Source organism: Maylandia zebra, linkage group LG8, assembly GCF_041146795.1.
Source record: "Maylandia zebra isolate NMK-2024a linkage group LG8, Mzebra_GT3a, whole genome shotgun sequence".
Lineage (NCBI taxonomy): Eukaryota > Metazoa > Chordata > Actinopteri > Cichliformes > Cichlidae > Maylandia > Maylandia zebra.
Genome location: NC_135174.1, coordinates 30,964,208 through 30,985,831, shown reverse-complemented (window position 1 = coordinate 30,985,831; position 21,624 = coordinate 30,964,208). Strand labels below are relative to the sequence as shown.

Below are 21,624 nucleotides of genomic sequence, written 5' to 3'. Positions count from 1 at the left end.
GGTTTTGCATTTTCACATGTTTAAATGACTACTTGAGGATACTTCCAAGAGTAAGTCTGTACCCACGACTGATGTTAAAATGCAAGCCTTTCCAGCAGAAATAAACATGTTTGCAGCCTGATCCAAAAATGCTTTTGATCATTTCCTTTTACATAGGAATCTTATTGGGGGGAATTTTTTAAAAGAATTTCCCCACTGAAGTTTTATTAAAGTTATTAAGACTTTGACTGACCAGTTGTTGCTGACACATGTTGTGCAACATCTGTCACAACTTAAAGAGATGAAGAGACAGACCACACATGGCTGAAAGAAAGTTCAACCAAACCCAAATGACCTGGAGGAAAGAGAGAGGGAGGCTGAGTACAGACTCACATAAATGCAAATATACATATATATGTATGTATGTATGTGAGCAGTCAACCTGGATACCAAACTTTACTCCAAGCAAGCGACTCCTCTGATCCAAGTAGTTACAAAGTGTGGGTAATTATGCCTCGAATACTTTGAACTGCTGAACTCACCTCTCAAGCATGTTTGTGGTGTTGGTCCTTTTTAGAACATCATTATGGTATATCTCACAAATAACATGATTTTCTAGTTAATTGTACCAACAGAAGATGTATGTAGAGAGATTTGGTAAGAGGTTTGAATATTGTATTCATATGATACTAATTAACAGGTGTGTGCGTCTATGTGGCACACCCATCCGGGTATGGATCCATTTTTCTAGCATTAGCTGATAGCTTAGCACCCTAGTCTAGTCTAATATGATTACTTCAATATCAACATAATAATACTAATAATAATAATCAGCACTTTGAAATGGGACTTTACAAGGTAATGGCTAGAACTGGTGGTGATGCATTTAATGTATTTATCAGCTAACAGAAGAAAAGCCTTTTGCATTGATTGCTTTAGCTGTTTTGGTGCATTGAGCATCAATAATTCCACAGTGACGAGCTGAATAGATCATATGTCTTCAAGCAGATTAAAATTAAAATCACCATGAGTGCATCTAAAATTTCAGAGACTCAGTAATTAGTGATAAGACTTTGAGTCCTTGTGTGAATGTTAACAGAATAGTGTTTACGGCGTGTGTTTGCCGTACTACTTGTGAACAGAACTGCACAGATGTAATTAGTGACCTTCTGACAGATACAGCAGTCTGGGACAGATTTATTAAGCATCATTTCAGCTGCGCTCTAATGGGCTGAGATAAGTGTGGCTGGATTTAGGAAAGTTCAAGCTACTCGTAAGGATCAGTTTTTCATGGGAAATTCTCTGAAGTTTAATTGCACCCTCAGTAAATTATTTTAAACCTTGTGGCTTCTCATTATGGAGCGTTGCTGTTTAATTCATATCTGAGCTCTCTGACAAATCTCAACTCTGAACTTTGCCTTTTTAAACTACCCTTCAAATGCCACAGTTCCTGTGGTTCAATGTAGCAGATCAACAAATGATTACAAAGAGGTGACGACTGCAAATTGAACGAGAGGCTCAGCACAAGTGTAACTACAGGGGTCCAACAAAGAGTGGCCACGCATCATACTGATGTCTTCAAAAATTTATTTTTTCCTTTCTCGCTCACTTATTGTCTTCAGACACAGTGTAAACTGAAGAAAACACAAAGTTTCCAACATAAATGTCTTATCAGAGTCTCTCGTGTTAGTGTCCATAAACAGTCTTGAGCAAGCAGAACAGAAAAAATGCAAAATAATGGATATTATGATGATATTTGGTATGCAAACAGTTTTGCAACAATGTAATTAATCAAGTAAATGTGCAATAAATGCATTTGCACTGAATTGTTTAAACTTTAATTGCACTTCTTCTTTTGGTGCTTTCTAACTGTAGAAGCTGTCGAAGGATGAATGTATTAGTAGACTACGGCTGTTAATCCAGTCTGTCTTTTATGGACCAGTACTCACCAGTTTGCATCTGTTTTTATGCACTATATTTCTTCTGCTACATGACCACTTGCTAGCAAAGTAGCTGGCTCTGCATTCCCACAGGAGCTCTGCATGTATGGATATAATGTTCGCTCTTACTGTAGTCTAGTATCTTACTCTCCATGTGGATAAAAGCACAACACAACAAGTGCTGTTAGGCTGAGATGAAGTAGTAGGAATGAATTAAGAGCCTTGATATTTCACGGACTTCATTTCTTCATTGACCTTTACATTTACCCCGTACTCCTCCCCCACCCCCAAACACACACATGTTTCGCCCAGCAACAGCACCATACCATCTCCCAGTGTCAGGCCAATTATGATTAGCCTCAGCACAGTTTCTCCTCCGCCTCCTCCTCCCTTGGACTCTTCTTCTTTTCTCCTGTTATCCTTTCTATTATCTCTCCTCCCATTTCAGATTGAGGCCTCATTTGTTTTCTTCTTCTTGTTCCCGTCCCTGCTTTCCTGTCTTCATTTCCAAATTGCCATTTAAATCCCCATCATTTGCTGTCTCACCACGCTTCTCTTGTGCCTTCATATTTTCCTTCCCATTTTCATTGCCTTACTTTATTCATTATCCCTCCATCTGTGCTTTCTCACACTAATATCAAAAGTACCACAGCATATCTGTCAATTTGATCTAGCCTTTTCTGCCTTTTATCCGAGTTTATGTAATATCCAGCCCTGATAAACTTGGGGCTGCTTGCCTGCAGAAATACTTTGACTACTGATTTCATCTGAAAATGTCAAAATAGAGGCATTAGACCAGTCTTAATGTTTCTCATGGATATTATTATTATTATTATTAGTTAGAGTGATTCAGAGAAATAAGGACATATTTACACCATCTTTGTTTGTTCTGTAAAGTAAAGAGTATTGAGTCTTGTCAAATAACAAATTCTAATGCAGGTTTGCAGTGCATTGAAATTTTATGAAGCACGAAGTTTCCAACACTTCTTACTGTCACTGTAGTTTTCTCCATAGGAAAAAGATGAGTGCTGAATTCTGCTAGTAAAATATACTTGTAACTGTTGAATTCTTTAAAAAGACTAATATTTTCTAATAAGGCAAACAGATGCTGTCACTCAGTCTACCATTTCTCTTCTTTCAAACTCAGAATTTATGACTAAACTGCTTCGTACAACAGATCTTTTTAGTTTCTCCCAGAGGTGTGGACTCGAGTCACATGACTTGGACTCGAGTCAGACTCGAGTCATTAATTTTATGACTTTAGACTTGACTTGAAAAAATGTTCTAAGACTTGTGACTTGACTTGGACTTTTACACCAATGACTTGGGACTTGAATTGGACTTGAACCGGTTTACTTGAAAAGACTTGATATTTTACCCCAAATATAAAATTTAACATGCATATTATATAGAGATTGAAAATGTGACGTCATTCACGGGTAGAACCGCAAATGATTCTGGGAACTCGTGGCAAGCGGTACTAGCGCACGCAGGCTTTCAATTAAAATCAGTTATACAGCAATAAAAAGAAACACAAAAATGTCAAGAAGCCGTTGTATTATTAACTGCAATAGCCGGTCGCATGACAGCCACGGGAAGCCGACGGGTAAAGAGATCGGTTGTTATCGGATTACGTCGTTGAAGAGAAATTGTTCAAGCCATGTTTCCGAAGTAACAAAGACGCGACGGATGGCCTGGATTGCAGCCATTCAAAGATCAAATATAACGTCCCAGAACACTCCAGCTCACAGGTTAGTCTGCTCCAAGCATTTACACGAAGGTCAGTGTTTTTTAGTAGTTAATACGTCATTTTCATAACATAATTAGTGATATAGGTTACAAGCAAGTCTGGCGCTGAACAGAAATTGTCGCGCTATGCTCCTTTGTTTATTGTGCATAAATAGTGAATTGTCCTGACACAATATTGCGTTTCGCTTCTGTTATTATGGTGCATTAACAAAAACATATACTTTTATTCACAGGATAAAACAGGTTTTTTGTATCACTAATTGCCCAGTACGATTACAGCATACAGTATTATTGTCACTGCTACATTTCTGTGATGCTACCAGAAATTATTTCCACTACTAATTAATTACCGTTGAGCTCAAAGGTCCTATTAATAAACGGTTAAGGAATGTGTATTTATGACGACGATTTGTGAGACTGGTAAACTTATGATACGTACGATGGTCTTTCGTTCTACACGGTGCAGTTCAAGGTCCTGTACCCATCCGTCGGTAAACTGTACCTGGGCTTGTTGCAGTGACCTGAAGTTACTAAACTTCATGAGTGTATGCACTCACTCCAAGAACCGTATGATTATAAATATGCATATAAATATGCTAAGATGAGATAGCTGACTTCATCTAACTAGCAAATGTTGTCCAGGCTACGTTGGTGATACAGTTTTTTTTAATGTGTATGATATTTTTGTCATGCGATTTTTAAAGCTGGTCCTACAACCGCATCCAAGAATAACATGCAGCTTATCTCAGAACTGTCGGTGAAAATTATTCTTGGAGCTAGGTTTAATTGAGCTGCATTTTAAAGAGGTGCAATTTCACAATTTGTGTATATTTTCTAAGTTCACTATTTTGTCATGTGTTGAGAAAAACACAGATTTTAAAATTACATGGTCTAATATTTACATTTAGCATAACTGCAACATTATTTTTTCGTTTTTTTTTTTTTAAAGACTCGAAAGGACTTGAAATTCAAAGTTTCAGACTTGTGACTTGACTCGGACTTTTACACCAGTGACTTGAGACTCGACTCTGACTTGCCTGACATTACTTGAGACTTGACTTGAGACTTGAGGATAAAGACTTGAGACTTACTTGAGACTTGAAAAACAATGACTTGGTCCCACCTCTGGTTTCTCCCACCTCTAGTTAGTGTCTAACTTAATGAAACTGGCCTCAGGTTTTCTTGCCTTTTAATATTTTTAATACTTTGCGCATTCTGGTTAAAAATACCTTGATAAGCTTTTTAAACGACGGGGGAAAAGCTATTGGTTAAAAGTTCTCAATACTGTTTACTCCAGCTGAGCACTCAGGAATAGTCACATCCTTAAGGACTTTTGCTGGACTGATTCATTGAGTTTGCAACTTATAGAAAGTGGGGAAAAAATGTTCTTTGAATTAAGTCTTTCAAACTTTTTCTGTTGCCTGCTCAGTGCATATTTTTCTCTTGATTATTTGCTCTGAGGATTTGGTATCTGACCATCTGTGCTCCCAAAATTATGTTTTTACCTTTTAAATAACTTAAATTTGAAAAATGAGTTAAACCCGTCGTTACATTTCTTGTCCTAGAATTAACGATGAGTCCTGTCTTTCTCAGACAATTAGCGTGTCTGTTAATGTGATTTACTGTGCACATGTCAGCTTTCCTACCACTGCAAAGAGAAGAGTCTTGTGGCAGTATATGGAAATGGATGAACCTTTGATTGATACGTTGATTGAATTTAATGAACACAAGTGGAGGCGTAACCACTTGACAAGTGAGCAGTCACGCTTTGGTAATGAGCAGCTAATTGAGGCTGACTCTGTTATCTGCTCTGAGTCAGTGTGTACCAATGTACTGACTGACCTAATGTGTTTAAAGTAAACTCTACTGAGCCTTGAGATGCGATCAGTGAAATGCCAAAGGCACAGGTGATTGGTGAGTAAGGTTTAACTCGCTGGTTTCACGGTATAAAGAGAAGAACAAAGAGAGTGACAGGATCTGACACAGAGCTGACCTCCTGCACAGGCTTGTTTAAGCCTCCTGCTGTGTGGCTATAATGACTCTGCAGTGTTTCATAGCCTCCACCATCTGTGGAGCAGCGACAGTGTCCCCCTGGAGAACAAGGCTTTTGCTTTGCACATTTCCGGTTCTTTTTCATCTCACACTGATCTCTTAAACAATGAAATGTAGAGGTGAGAAGTCTGTCCTTTTGTTTAACTGGGGCATCTGTGAACAGCTTGTGCAAGTAGATGTTATTGATGGCAGTCATTCACCTGCTGTCCTCAGGGAATAAGGATGTCATGTGGCAGTCCTACCAGTAGTCAACACACATTTTTGGTCCTTTTGTTCTAAATGGTATCGGTGCTTAAGTTAGTCTTAGACTAGGTGTCAGATGATTTTATCAGAGCAGCATAAGTTTAAATTATATAAAACTGTGGTGCATATTGACACAAAAAAAAGCTTTGTTGTGCTTTTTTCACCCATAAAATAACTTTAAAATCACACCACAACATCTCTAAGTGACTACTGGAAAAGGTTCTCAAACCACTGGGTGCCATGAGGGTGGCTAAATCCATCCTTCATATACAATCTAATATATAAATGTGATTCAGTGATCTTCTCCTTCCAAAGCTTTAAACATAATTGTCCAATCACACATGTCTCAGACTTCCACAGACTCATTCGCAGGATAATGGCAGCAGTTCTGTGCTGAATCAGAGCAGGAAGAAAAACAGATGAAAACTGAGACGCGCAGCTGCTGAGCTTTAGTCACTTTTCATCAGAAAACACAGCAGCTGTTAAATTGTTGTTTTTTAAGCTCTTGTATTTGATTTCAGCCCAAACTGGGAAACACATGCTTGAAATTCTCAAATTTTACACTTATGGATCACAAAAAGGCACTTTATTCAGTCACTACAGTTGACCCTCGACGGCCCTTGATAGTCGGCATCTCTATTCCCCGACTGCAGCGCTCCAGAACTCGCTTACTGCGCATAAAGAAGCAGAAACACTCGCTTAGAATATTAACAAGAAGAGGCCTTTTTAGCTCGTGTTTACTGTTCATGTATCATCAAACTTCATGCAGCTTCTCCTGGGAGTTTTGGAGTCTAGTTCTCACAATATTGTGAAGTCTAATTTGTCTTATGGGAGTTCAATGCATCAGAACGAGAATAATATACCATCTTACATGTTTGGGAGTGTGATGAACAAAGTGGTTTACGGTGTTATGCAGCGGCAACTTTTCCATAGCTTGTAACATTCCTCTTCTTTGTCTTGTCCAAAGGCCTGGAGCAGGACTGAATCTCAGCCGCTGCATAGATCGCTTTGATGTGAGCCTCACTTGCGCAGCTTCACCTCTGAACTCCACTTCTCCATGTGCACTGAAAACCAACTTCTTTTCTTCCTTCCTTCCTCCCCACACCAGATTTAATCGATCGCATTTTTCGCTGTCAGTGCATTTTTACCCTGTTCTCAAAATGACCTACTTTGTGATCTTTCCCACTGTGAGAACAGCTCTTCTCTTTCTGTAGCAGGGAGAATAGATAACAACGGGAAAAGGGAAAGCACGGTGAGGGTGAGGCAAAAAAAAAAAAAGACATGAAAGGAGATATGCCTGCTTGCTGCATTTTCACAGCTTAGTAAACACTGCAAGCAAAGGCTGTCTTATGGCAAAATCTCATTCTATACCGACCAGGGCAGTTGCTGCAAATGGTTTTCAGTGTTGCATTTGATCTTGTCTTTGAGGCTTTCCTTGCTTCTACAACAGTTAATAGGACACTTTTTGCCAGCCCAGAGGTACAAAGGGAAGGATGGAGATGTAGAGTAAAAATGTGGAATAAGCTGTAGATCCAGATGAAAGGAAATTATCTAAATGGTTCTGACTTGTTAGCTTTGACTTTTAGGAATCTAATATCTGCAATTGGAATATCTCCACCAGCATTCATTTTTCACTGAACTAAAGTGTCCTGCTGCAAACATTTCAGACCCATCAACACACTTAGCTCGCCATCAGAATTGCTTCTTCCCTCTGCATTTCTCTATTATTAATACACCAACCCTGCAGTTGCAGTTCTACCAAAACTTTTCTACATGGGCTCACTAATGCTAATTATAGAACTGAACTCAAAAGCCTCTCAGGCAGTTTTCACACTTTGAACCAGTCCAGACCTCAGTCACTTTAAACTGGGGCACTTTAAATCACTGTGTGTGGTTTGTTTTTGTTCTAGATGGACATCACTAACCTCTACCTGTAGTATGTATGCATTCCTTATACCCGGAAAAAATGATTTTAAGTCTGATGCGGGTATTTGTAATGATCGTTTGTGCTGCCTCACGGCCTGTGCATCTTTCCATTTTCTCTGCAGCAGTGTGAATATAGCACACGGGGGCACGTGAGACATGCGATGCAGCCATGTGAGACACAAAAACGGTGCGACAGTGAGAGGAAGAGAGATGCTGTATCAGGTCTGCTGTTAAATATAAGCCTGTGTAGCAAATAAGGAAGAGGAAATGTAAAGAAAATGAAAAGAAAAGTGGAACAGGATGCAAAAATGCAGATTCTGTGTTCTCTCTACTTTTTAATATGCCATTTTTAAATGCGTAAGTCTCAGAGCAGAGATGAGAAGCTTAAATGTGACATGCAAATTTTAAAAAGTAAGCCTGTAATCTGGAGGAAGGCTATGTAGTATGATTGAGAAGGGTAGCACAATTATCAGCGACTAGCTGTCCCTCAAAGTAACTTATACAGGACTAAACACCTTAAAGCTTTATTTTTTTCAGTGTATTTATGTTTATTAACACCATCTCAACTTTCCACTGTTAAGCTGAAATAAAACGAATCTCCTCGTAAATGTACCTGCATCTCGTGGATATGAAACACATGATGATGACATGTAAGCCCCTTGATTAGTCTATGGCTAATGACCCGGTGAAACTAAATGTAATATGTAATGGGCTTTGCTGTTTTTATAGCTCTTCTAAAACCTGAGTTGAAATGTGTTTTGAAAAATGAAAACAAACTAACATCAAAAACATAAAAACACAAAAGAACATGAAAGCAAAATATGTAAGTATAAAGAAGACATTATAAAAGGTTTTTAAAACTGAGTAATCGATTAAGCTGTTTTAAAAGTTCACAATCACACTTGTTTCATTTCTGTAACGTAGAACATTGTAACAGCAACCGATCTGACGGCTCTGAGTGCAGAGTGAAGGGTAAATGGCTGACATCATTGTTTAGATGTAAACAAGAAAAGACTATAAATCATGTTTTGTTGGTGAAGGCAGGCATTCCTGTAAACTTTCTGCATGGGCACAAAAAATTCACAGTGCCTGCTTGTAGTGCAGTGCGATTATATTTCTTTATCTTTTGTTATCCTTGTGGTAACCATCATTGCTTACTTCCTTGTTTATTCTGATTCACAACTGTAATATTTTTTGCTGATATGCAGCATCTCAAAAAGCTGAATTTGTAGAAAACAATAAAGTAGCCATACTGAGCAATTAGGTGAGTTTCACTTATTATGCTACATACCTTTAACTAATTGCTGTGCCTCATTGTTTTGTGGAAAACTAGTTGTGCGTTGCTTAGCATGAAGTGAATAAATAAATAAATAATTAATGAGTGATATCTTTATTAAAACAGTTCTTGTTCAGCTGTACTGTAAACACATATATCAGTAGCTGCTGGAAAGGTACCCGCACATACAAAGGGTGTCAAAACTACAACACAACAAATGTCCAGCCTCACATAAATAATTTAACCATTTTGTATGGAAAAGCATCTCTGGTGTGCAGCACATCCATCTTTTCAAGAGAGAATTGGCCTCGTTTGTTTGGTGTGTGTAGAAATCTTTTTTTTTTTTTTTTTTTACCCAGAAAACACACAAAATCAATAAGGCATGCACACCATACAATTTTATTGTTATTACTGAGTGTATGTTAGTGAATCTCAAGCATTTAAAATTACTGCGTGTAGCAGGCACTGCTACTTTCACTTTTCTTCACCCAAAGTGGTGAGGTTGTCTAAAGGGAGAAGATGAAACCAGTAAAGGCTGAAACTAAGAAATAAGAGTTAATAATATGTATACTTTATTAATTCCCGTTGGGAAATTTGTCCTCTGCATTTAACCCTTTCACTCAGTGAAGCAGTGGGCAGCCAACAATCCAGCACCCAGGGAGCAGTGTGTAGGTACCTTGCTCAGGCGTACCTCAGAGTAGCCGTTCAGTGGATTTGAAACCCCGACCTTCCGATCACGGGGTGACCAAAAGCAGCTATTGGAGAGTTTAAGTTGTAACGAGCAAGAATGGAAGCTTTTGTCATGAATTTGACACGTTAAGCATTTGAAACTGTGGATGTCATCATTGTGCATTAAATGTTTGTCATACCTTCATCGTCTGTGCTCATGCACGGCCGGTGGCATTTCTAAATTTGTTTGTACAAAGCCGGGAGGAAAATACTGATTAAATATTCGTGTGTTTGAAGAGCTTGTGCACCGATTTGTGTGTAGTTACTGTTAGTGAACGATGCCCCGTGCCTGTACTGTAAAGGGAATGCTTTTAAAGTGTGTAAAGTCGTGGCTGTATAGTTGTAGCTTTAATGTGCACAAGAAATCCTGAAATCCATCAGTCAAGTTGGCCTGCGGTGCCTGAACTTCATGCTCACTGTCAGGAACAAACATATGGCACATTTGTGCATGCCTTCCCTTCGTGAGGTTCCTCTCTTGATCTCTGTGATCTCCCAGCTGAAATATTGATGTAAGGAGACTGTTCTTTTTTTTCTTTTTATATATAGAAGGTGGCCTCACTTTTTCAGGACTGTCTGTAAGGAGGAGATCTGTGCTGAGGCTTTGACAGATCTCCAGTGTAGACCCAACTTTTGTTCTCGTGTGTCAGCCTGCAGGAGTTTCGGTTTCTTTTTTCTGTTTTTGTTCAGATCTATACCTTTCTCTATCCCTCAGCACACTTTCACAGCCTGATTCTTTCTCTTTGCTCTTTATTTTTTGTTCTTTTGAAGACGCCTTGTTTCGTACCGCTGCAGAGATTTCTGCATTGCATTATTTTCTCCTTGATAACCTGTTAAATAAGATTAGGACCAGAGTATAGAGAGAGGTTGGACGCTTGCAGTTTATCCTTAAAGCAAATATAGCTAAATAGGATATGTCACTCATGATGTCACTGGAAGCTCTTCAACCACATGTTAATATGATTGAGATTATTATCCAGATATTTCTTTTCTTCTCCAATTTTGTAAGAGCTATTTGAATCATTGTAAAACTCCAAAACCATCACTGCCTCTGATTAAGCTCCTGCAGTAGTTTGTGTTCTGTGCTCCAACTTTGATCCTGTCCTCAAAGTCTTAAGTCTTTAGAGCAAGCCTAGCTTTGCAAAGTGGCCCTCCCCACTTCCCCACCTGCAGAGCTCATATATTTTTCAGCAGCAGCAAGCTTGGGGGACAGCCAGGTACACTATTAGAGGGATGACTCAGAAGTGGGACTGGATGGCTTAACAGACTGGAGGTAATCCTGCCTTCTCGACCTGAAAATAGTCTTTCCAACATCTCTTCCCCCCTTTTTCATTTTGCAACACTTTTCCTTTCAGATACCATTCTGCATAGGACTTTCTACATATTTTATATTTGTCTTTCCTTTTCATCACACTTAAACTTGACCTCGACCCTCCACAGTTTTGCGCTCAAGTTTTATTTTCACTCCCATTTCATCTAATCACTCATTTCAGTTCACCTTCTCTTTATTTTTCCCTTTCTCCTCCTGTTCTGCATCCTTCTCAGTGAAAGGGAATTACTTTAGGAAGCAAGTGAGGCTGGGCTCACATGGCATGAAGGGCAAAGACGCACAAAGGGAGCGAGGTTGGAGTAAAGGAAAGAATTGATTTTCCAGTTGGAGAGGCCATGCAATGAAGGACCAAGTCTACCCTCGGGGCTCTGGCTCGTTATGGGAAAGGCCAGCCAGTGACCTTAAGACTCAACTGATCACGTTTTTCTATTCACAGATAAAGGCTTCTATTGGTTTTTATTGGAGTATTTATTCAGAGTAAAGGTTTGGAGCTGACAGATCAGAAAGGTGTCTGAGATCATTTTGGCTTTGTGAGAGTGTGTTACAGGGTATTATGTGTGTGTATACATGTGGGTATGTTGCTGTTTATGTGAGCCTAACCCTGTTTGCCCTTCACACGGAGCACAGCACAGCATCCCCTCTGGCAATTCAGCAGCGCGTTAGAGATGGGAGAGGTAGAGATGGACGGAGAGAGAGGCATATCTAAACATACTCACACCAACAGTCCCATTTCCTGGCTGGCAGCCATGACAGATGGGGGAGTTCAGCTCACGGGGGTTGCCATGGAAACCAGCATCGGTGGTAGTCTGAGCTTTTCCACTCTAAGCGGAGATGGAGAGCTGCACACACACTCTGCAGAGGAGTGCAGCGTGGGCAGCAGAAGCCTTTCGCTTGTTGTTTATGACTTCTTCTTCTTGTTGTTGTTGTGCAACAAGTCGGCGTTATCGGTTCACATTTCAGGGACAGAGATGGGAGGCAGTAATTGCGGATAATGAATTTGTTTATGCCACGATCGGTAATTGTGCCACTGAAGAAAGTGTGACAAGACAAGCACTTGACTGAACAGAGAGATGCATATTTATTTATCACACTTTCAGCTTCCTGTCGCCAGCCCTCCTGTCTACATTTCCATCTTCCCCTCCACCAGAGAGCAATTATCACTCTCATCTTCTCGTTCCCCTCCTCACATTTACATCACTTCGGATTTCTCTCTCGCTTTCTGCTAACAGCAACCACACGATTTATGCCGTTTTCTTCTCACTCTTTGATTCCCGTCATCGATCCTGTTTAAGAGCAAACGAGGCAGAGCACCCGTTCACCCAGAAAGGGTCTAACTAGATGTGACAGGCACTAAAAGCCAATCCACTGCTGTGCTCCAACCCAGCACCACCATATGGATCATTCCTTCAACAGCAGAGCTGCATGAATTCTTCTCTGTTATTCATCTTAATTTTCTCAATCTGTGAGCTGAAACATGCTCGTACATACGTCTCCACTGTGTTGAAGGTTATTAAGATGCACAGCACGGTAATCATACACATTTCTCTCCCACATACACTCGTATACACCCACATAGCATAATCACGATTTATTTCCATAGCACGTTAGCATCTCATACATATATTCTTGCTTTAAAAACACATTCACACACACACAGATATAAAATTCTGTCATGGCGATCGCCAGGGCTTTATTCAGTTGCTCCCTGTAGCTTCATTTTTTATCGTTAAAGAGTTAGGAACTGAGAAATTTAGCTGCCTACTTATTTTTCCATTTAAAAGAATATTTCTACTCTGTTTTTTGGGCGGGGGGAATATTTGTTTGTCCAACAGCAAAATCATACTCACGAATATAAGTCTGCATCTGCCAGCCTCTTAGCTTAGCTTAGCAACACAGTCCTGTCAACTACTAAACTACTGACTATACTCAATATTTAGAAGCAAAGTGAATACATTTAGCTCAAATGAAATTGCAAGTTTTACACTTACATCTAGTTATATTCAGAAATGAATGAGTCATTGCAACATTTTGGCTGCTGTTAGCCTGCCAGCTGCCCAGTACTGCAAACATTTACAACTTGCCAAGCGTTTGACCACATGTAATACTAAAGCCTTGTTCACTGTGATGACTAGAAATCTTAAAGACTGCACTCTGTCAGCATTACATGCAGCTTGTAACTAGTGACTGACACCATAAAATCATCAGGAAAGTGTTTACTTAGTTTTTTTTATGCACTTTTTTTTAGCAAGAGAAGTTGCTTGCTGTTTTCCATTAGAAAGAAACCAGTTTTAATGCATTATCCATAATAACTTTACTTTTCAGACCCAGAGGCTACATCCATATTTTATATACTACATCGTGTGATTGTTATTGGATGAGAATGAGTGCAGGCAGTCTGCAGCTATCATGTTAAGTTGTATTTAATTGACATTTCCAGCAAATAGCTTCACATCACGGTCCACCTACACACCAGTTTTTATTTTTGTTGTTAGAGTGAATAGCTGTCGTCTAAGGGTTCAGGTGAGAAAAACAGACATGCTTTGATTTGACAGCCTGGATCATCAAGCACGTTCCAGGACCAAACCAGCACAGTGCCAGTTTGTACTCGTCGAGTATTCGTTTCAAATTGGTACACAAATACTGGCCATTTACTACCTTTAATGATCCATTTGAGCAGCATGTAAACAAAATACTATGTGTGCCCTTTTATATAAATATAGTTCAGATGGTTTTCAGTGGCTGATTCAGAGTAGAAAAGGCTCTGCAAGTTTCTGCAAAAACTTAACTGCAGCCACTACTACTAGTGCTGCTGTCTATTAATGCTAGCATGCTTTATACACTACTAGCAGTCACACTTCTAGGTTTAGACTGATTTGACACTAGATCACATGACACAGACATTAGAGTAGGTCTGTAACGTTTACAGCCACAGTAATTTAAAACGCCTACATGGGTGTGCAGTGTTTCTACTGTACCCGTGTATTTTCGTGCTGTGGCTTTGAACAGGGTGCAGCGGCAGTGTTTCTGCTGTCTTGACCATACAGGTCTTTAAAAGATTCAGCTTACAAACTAGTCTGCATCACATATCCAATGTGAGGTGCGATCGAATCTTTGCTGCAAAAAACACATTTTGGCCGATCTCCCCTTGGAGGTTTCCCTCCTTGTGCAGTTCTGGACTGCTTCCAGCACAGCTGTCACTCCATGGAGGTCCCCTCAACACTTGGATGTGCACTATGTAATTTCACCATGGATCAGTTTTCATGTTGAGAATCATCACTAGTAATAAGAACTAGTTCTATGATAAGTATTCATGCCATGCTTGTCATTCTTCAGCGGGGTTGTGCACCGTGAATTCTTTCCTCAGGGTCAAACACTTATTTGAGTCTTGGGTCATCACGAAACCTGCTCGTCACATTTGACTATCTGCAGCTTCATCCTCGTTCAGCAAATTTAATCCCAGTTGCAGGTTTCTGTTTTGACACACTGAATGCACATCACAGAGGCACATGTGCAAGGCGACAGGATGAAGCAATCTAAAAAAAAAAAAAAAAAACCCAATCAGCTAGATTTAATCAGATAATGTTTTTGAATTTTACGGCTGAAGTCATTAAACTTAAAGATCACATTTTGTACACTACTGCAAGTTAGTGCATGCTTTTTTTTCTTTAGTAGACTGGATTTCTCCTCCTCTCTCCAAATTTAAAATCTCCACATGAACCGGCTGATGGGGTTTTTGTTGTCCCTTTCTGACCTTGTAATAAGTCTGTGGTTGCTTGAGTGCACAGTGGGGGATTGTTAGATTTCTCTCTATAAGACTTTCTATGTAAAGTGACCCAGGGTGACATCTGTTAGTTGGTGTTACGTGAATAAAATTCCAAAGGATCTCTTTGATCTTCTGCCACAATCCTTTAAGCTGATTCCTGAGTTCAAAACTAAAAGGCAAGTTAGCCGCTCAAGTTTAAGCAACTCGAGGTCTTTCAACTGTGTTTTTAATTTAATACACTTTATAATTTAATTAGATTTTGTATTTCACTTTGTACATCTTAATTTAATCATATATCTTTTCTGACTTTTATTTTAAGCATTACACAGAATTATTATGTTGTAATTTTGTTTGTAGACCGTGGATGTAAAAGCCCAACAATGGACAAGAGCTGGAAATTAGCAATAGCTATAGACTGTATGTGCAGCACATCAGTTTCATGCTCCATATGAGGACTATGTTAGATTGCATTGTCCCTTTTTAAATAAATACGAATTAAAAATTTTTATTTTTACGGTATATTTGGATCACTTCCCTCTGGTATTTTTTTCCATCTCACTTAAAAGCAGTTTTTCTGTCTTATATGCTCTGTCATTGTTGTGCACAACAGTACCTGGTTTCATAAAAGTGTGTCTGTGTGTACATATGTGAGTCTGACAGTGTGCATGACTGAGAAGGATTTTGTTTTTATGAAAGGAGAGTTTTTTTCTGAGCAAGATTTGTGGCTCCAAGATTTATTATTACTGCGTGAGTGTGACTGTGCATATACAGTAAGAGCATTTACAACATGAGCGTGTGTGTGTGTGTGCGTGTGTGTGTGACTGTGGTGTATTTCCAAGATTATGATGGAGTAAACATGATTAATGGCTTGTACCTGTGCTCTGCCTCGTACACACATTCTGGTTACTAATGGATCTGCTTATTTTATCTCTGTGCATTAAACAGTGAAACCAGTGAGGCTGCAAATATTTTCTGATTGTAATGACCAGACTAATAATCCGAGGTTATGTTTGCAGATATTTTCATTAAGAACGTCTAATCAGTGTTCAGTAATTTGTCTGAATTCTAACAGGTATTTCTGTCTTTGTATTCTCCTTCCACAGTGAGAAGAGGAAGCTGCAGGTGAACATTGCGAGTCCCATCCAGTGCAGCATGAATGGCAGAAAGTGCACGGTCATCGTTGAGCCCAAGATCAACCAGTCGCAGCCGGACTTCACCAAGAGCCGGTCTGGGTACATCCTGGCTGTTCCTGGCAACTAAAGTGGGCCGAGACAGAAAAAGCAGCTGATTTTGAAGCTGTCTTGAATAATAATGATGATGATTCACTTGTTGTGTTGTTTTGCAGAGCTGCTAATAATGTGACAGAGCAGCTCGGTCCTCAGTTTGGAAAGCAATGCCAAATTTGAATTTTCAGTTGAATTCTAGGCGGGGGGGTTTTTTTATATGCACTATATGATTATGCACCAAAGAGGTGTTCGTTCTTTTTTTAGAATCAAAAATTGAAATGATTTGCTTTGTGCAATATTTTTTTTTATTGTGCATTGATTATTTTGAGTGGAGGTGAGAGGAGATTATGCAGCAACTGTTCTCAGAACCACTGATGTTGCATAAGAGACAAAAAAAATAAAATCCAAAGGCTTTGCAGCAATTCATAATCCCTGCAGCTCCGTGTGTAGGAGCCACATCAAAAGTGAAACCATAAAAAATTAAGTAAGAGAAAATTCATGTATGACTTTGATTCATCTAAATTGCTTTAAAACAGTAGAAACCTGTTTTTGTTTTCTAAATAACTTTAATTATAATTACTTTAGTTGCAGACTTGCCTGCGTAAGCGGTGAGTGGAAGGTTGTCCACTTATAGTTTTTGTTTCAATAGTCACAATCACTTAAAAGGACAGTGAGCGAGAATCAAATAGCACATTTTTCTTTTAGTTTTAGTCACAGGGTGTTGAGCTGGATGTGTTGAGCACATCCTGAACTTTGCAGCCAGCAACACGGAAAAAATCTACTAATTTTAATCTTGTAATCTTATAGTTTCTGTGCGATGTCTGCAGTTTTATAATAAACACGCTAATGCTGCTTATGTGAGGTTAGAACGTGCTGTTTGTGAACAGCAGTGCAAATATGTGTGCATGCAGAACTTACACTGCATTTGGTGTAAACAGGGATTCTGTAACTCGTTAACAAAAGTCAAATAAGTGGATGATGACATAAGCGTTACTTTGTTCCCTACAAGTGTTTTCAGTCCATATTTTCTCCAAACGTGAGACTTCATGTTCTTACTGGCCAGTACTGTATAATCCCATGTGAACTCCAGCTCCTAAATGCACTCTCATTTGCTGTCTTTGTGTCTAGTGAATAGCCTGATGACTTGTAGTGGCCCTTAGTCCTTTGGAATAGGCTTCCACTTGACAAATATCCCCTTCATCAAAGGAGAGTGAGTGAGTGTGTGTGAGTGCGATTGAGGGAGTCTGTGTGTGTGTTGATTAGCTCTTTTCGCTCTTCACTTCTTGGCTCAGAGAGGCTGGCTGGTAGCCACCAAGAAGGAGCGAGGACAGAAGGGTGTGACGTCCTTAGTCAGACTGCTGTCCCCATGACTTTTCGTATATTTTGTGGTCTATTCAGAGACTTCATTTACATCTTATCTCACTAAAAAAAATTAATCACACTTCTCAAAGTGTGAAAAGCCAAATTGTACTAATCTAATCATCAGCGCGTGAAAGTGGCTCTGGGTCTGGTTTGTAATGTTCTTACAAGCTGTTAGGTGAGTGTCCATTGTTAGCACATTCCAATATGCTGTTTTTGTGTTTTTTAGATTAATTACAACAAAGTGTGGCAGCATAAAAATTGCAATATCTGTCTTTATGTGCATTGGATGGTGATATTCAAATTTCGGTGGTTTTCAGCAGTGCACATACAAACAAAACCAGGAAGCTTCCTGCAGAGTAGATCTTGAATTGTAAACACAGATGGCTGTGAAACTACAGTCGATGAAAGCCTGATGCTCATCTTCAGTCAGCAACAACACTCTTTGCTTTTCTTGTGTAAATACAGTTTTGCTACCATGCAACAAATATATAAGCTTAAAAGTAAAAACTCTTGACTCTGGCAGTTTTAAAATCATTCACACATAACCTCATTTAGTTGGTTTTTCAGGGTCTTTTGATAAAAGTTCATAATTTTGATCAGCCGATGACATTTCTACTTGTTAAGAAAAAAATGCTTGACAACAACATTTTTATAGCTAGAAAGCTGCATTCAAGAACTTCACAGACGCAGGTATTGAGCTATATGCAGCACTTAACATACTAATAAAATAAAAATTAAAATGGGTTCTTTCTGATTTGTCATTTGTCACCAAAAACATCTGCTAATGAAAGTCAGGTTGGTTCTAAAATAGGGAAGGAACAGTTATGCTGTCGGATGCTTTTGTTGAGTCCAAAGATTATCGGAAACTTTTAGTACTATATAATTATTCTGCCCACAGTCACAGGGCTGCATTGTCTCTGTGTAAAGACACAGGAAAGAATCTGGGTTAAGGAACAACAGCCCAAGGTTAGCAATGGAGTTCCCTCTGTGTCTGCCCTAGTTGAAGAGGCAGGCTTCGTCACAACTGAGAGGAAAACTTGTTAGCAGTCGTTTTAGCCACAGTTCTCTGACTGTGTCTGAGTGTTGTATGAACAAGTCATTTATCTAAATTAGCTTGTGAGTGCCCCTCTCCCCCATTTTTACCTCAGAGCTTTTCTGCTGGATGACCTTGTCCTGTTGCTTGATAAGACACAGAGTTGTTTGGGGAAATTGGTGCATTCGTGGTGTGGATTAAGGAAGTGACATTGGCAGCGCTAATAGGTGGTTTTCAGAGGAGCTCAGCAAAGTCTGTGTGTGTGTGTGTTAGCTATAACACTGCAGCTCTCCATATCCTCCAACATGCAGTAATCTCCCACAGGGCTTGTCCTCTCCTCTCCTCCTCTCTGCGCGGCTATTCACCGCTCATCATTAGGATGGACTCGGTGTCACTTCTCACTTCAGCGCTTCTCTCGTTGCTTTCTTAAGTTAAAGGGGGTTGGTGAACAAAGCCCTGCCCGGGATCCTTTCCTGTACTTGCTCTGCTTCTTTTCTCCTCTCTCCCTGCCCCCATTCCTCCCTCCTTCTCTGTTTTTGCTTCCTCGGTCAAATCACTTGGCTGCCTGCTCAGCTAGGCTGGCTGTACCATCCTGCAAGGCGATGAAGATCCTTCAGGTTTATACAATTCTTCAGTCATCCTGGAGTCGAGAGGTGTGGCAATAAAGAGGGAGAGTACACCTGCAACAAGACAAGGCAGGAAATATAAACGATCAGAAACAAAGCTCCTTTAAATACAGAGACAAAGATCTTAATAAATATGAAGGAAAGGAGAAGATCTCTTTGTCTTGGAGCCAGTGAAAAGCTTTGTCACATCTTTATAGGAACACTCACCTTACCTGTGCTCTCTGACAGGCGTCTTTACCAGCTTTGATTTTACACATTTCCGAATAGTTATTAAATCTGATGCACTAATGACTACCCACTCTGTTCACAACTACATGTGAATTATAGTCTCTGAATTAAGAGCAGTGGCCAAATCAAACCTTCAGCACCTTCAACTTCACAGCCAGCCTGTCAATATTGGGCCATTTCATTGATTCAAGTTGGAAACCTATCCAGAATAGCTCTGCCTCTTTACTGTCTGTAAATACTGACACACATACTTACTCACCTTGTCTTTGACAGAATTTCATGCCCTCAGCTCCAGAAGGAAGCATTATAGAACCTAAAAAACATATATATATATAAAACATAACTAACCCTCCGATAGCTTACATTTCATTCACCTGTATTTTGTTTTTTTTATACCTTGAGGTTATTTAAACATACGTGTTTTGAAACTGATGGAAAATTAGTGCTGCAGGTCTGCAGTGGATCAAGTGTTTTGGGCACCACAGCTCTGCACTGGGAACATGACTGAAAACTATATCTGATGTCATGTAGTGTAGATGACAAACATGCAATTTCATTTTCACAATAATCTTCAGTACTTGGGCATTGTAGATTTAGCAAAGGTTACTGAAGCACACATACAGTCGTTGTGGATGTAACCACTGCATCAGAAATGCATTGATGCACAGTTAGTGCAATAAATGTTATACAGCACAAAATAGTCTGTGCATTCATTTTAATGGAGGGACATGTCGCCCGGTAATACAGTGATCTGGATGGCACATGTTTTTGGATATGTACACAGTGTGTTGTTGGCTGTGGGGTTTTCACGGGATTTATTAATATGGAAAAATCACAAAATTTATTCTTTAATGATTTTTATTAAAATCTTTGATGTGCGAGTCTAATCAAAGATAATTACTTTTCCTTTATGCTGATTAGAAGTTTTACCATAAGAATAAAAATCAAAGGCAAGATCAAATATGAATGTTAACATTTATGGACTTGTGCCATTCTTCACTTTATTGTGGCGTGCAGTGAGATGCAGTCTCTAGTTTCTGTTATCAAGCCCATCCATGTTAGCCAAAGTGAAACAAATTCCCTTTTCTTTATTGTAATTTATTCTGTCGTCTGTAGCTTTAAGCTAAATCTGTATGTATGCAGCATTCGTTCAGCAAGTGCCTAATTTTATATTAAGTTTGTATTTTGCATATTTGTGTAAGATGTCATTAGTACCATAAATATACTGTAATATATTTATGGTACGTCTAAAGGGAAATGCTGTAATATTCTGTATGAATGCTAGTTATATTTCTTAATGAAAGCAATTTCAATAATTGATTTATTAATAAATTTATTTGCTTCACTAAGTGATTCCCATTGTGCTTTTGTTGCATGTGTGTGCCGTCATGTGCTACAGGCATGCTCAGATAAGAGGTCATTAATCTGTAAATGATGTAAAGGCTAATGTTTTGTTTCCCAGTCGTAGTCTCTAACACATGATGCGGTAATAGCTGGGCAGAGCGCAGTGTTAATCCACCCACTAACAGCTGTTTCTCCGGTTGACGTCGAGACGGCTAAAACCTCTGCAGTTGGCATGACAACACCACTTCCCACCGCCAATGTGTCACCAGCCATCATCAGCTATCTCAGCAGGGGTTTATAATCCACTGGCTGATGGATGACTATCTGCTGCAAAGAGTGGGATGAGTCTACTTTTCTTCAAGGCCAGTGACTAACTGAGGCCGGACTGACTGATCTGTTGGCTAAATGAATGAGCAGAGCTCAAACTAACCCAGAAACGTCTGTCTCGGTGTGGGAGGTTTCCAGTACATGTGAAGTAATGTACGGATTTACATTTCTGGGGTCTGTTCTGCAAAGATAGACTCTGACTATCACTCAGAGATGTTAAACATACAGCCATACATTAAAAACATAGACTGTATACTAAAAAAGGACCGAGCCACAATAATGTTACCAGTTGGTTTTGGACTTGAATTTAGGGGCCGATGGCGCGATATGGCAGCCTCGCTTCTGTCAGTCTGCCCCAGGGCAGCTGTGGCTACAACTGTAGCTTGCCTCCACCAGTGTATGAATGTGAGAGTGAATGAATAGTTGCATTGTAAAGCGCTTTGGGTGCCTTGAAAAGCGCTATATAAATCCAATCCATTATTATTATTATTATT

General features: G+C 39.5%; 1 protein-coding gene across 1 annotated transcript in view; it reads left to right on the top strand.

The window, feature by feature from the left end:
* The window catches only part of LOC143419926 (unconventional myosin-Id-like), a 62,555-nt gene extending 41,747 nt beyond the window's left edge, over nucleotides 1–20,808 (top strand). The window contains exon 7 of the mRNA XM_076887816.1: nucleotides 16,088–20,808. Within this exon, the coding sequence (XP_076743931.1) occupies nucleotides 16,088–16,244 (157 nt within the window). The 3' untranslated portion in view covers nucleotides 16,245–20,808. The remainder of the gene's footprint in view (nucleotides 1–16,087) is intronic.
* The last annotated feature ends 816 nt before the right edge of the window (nucleotides 20,809–21,624 follow it).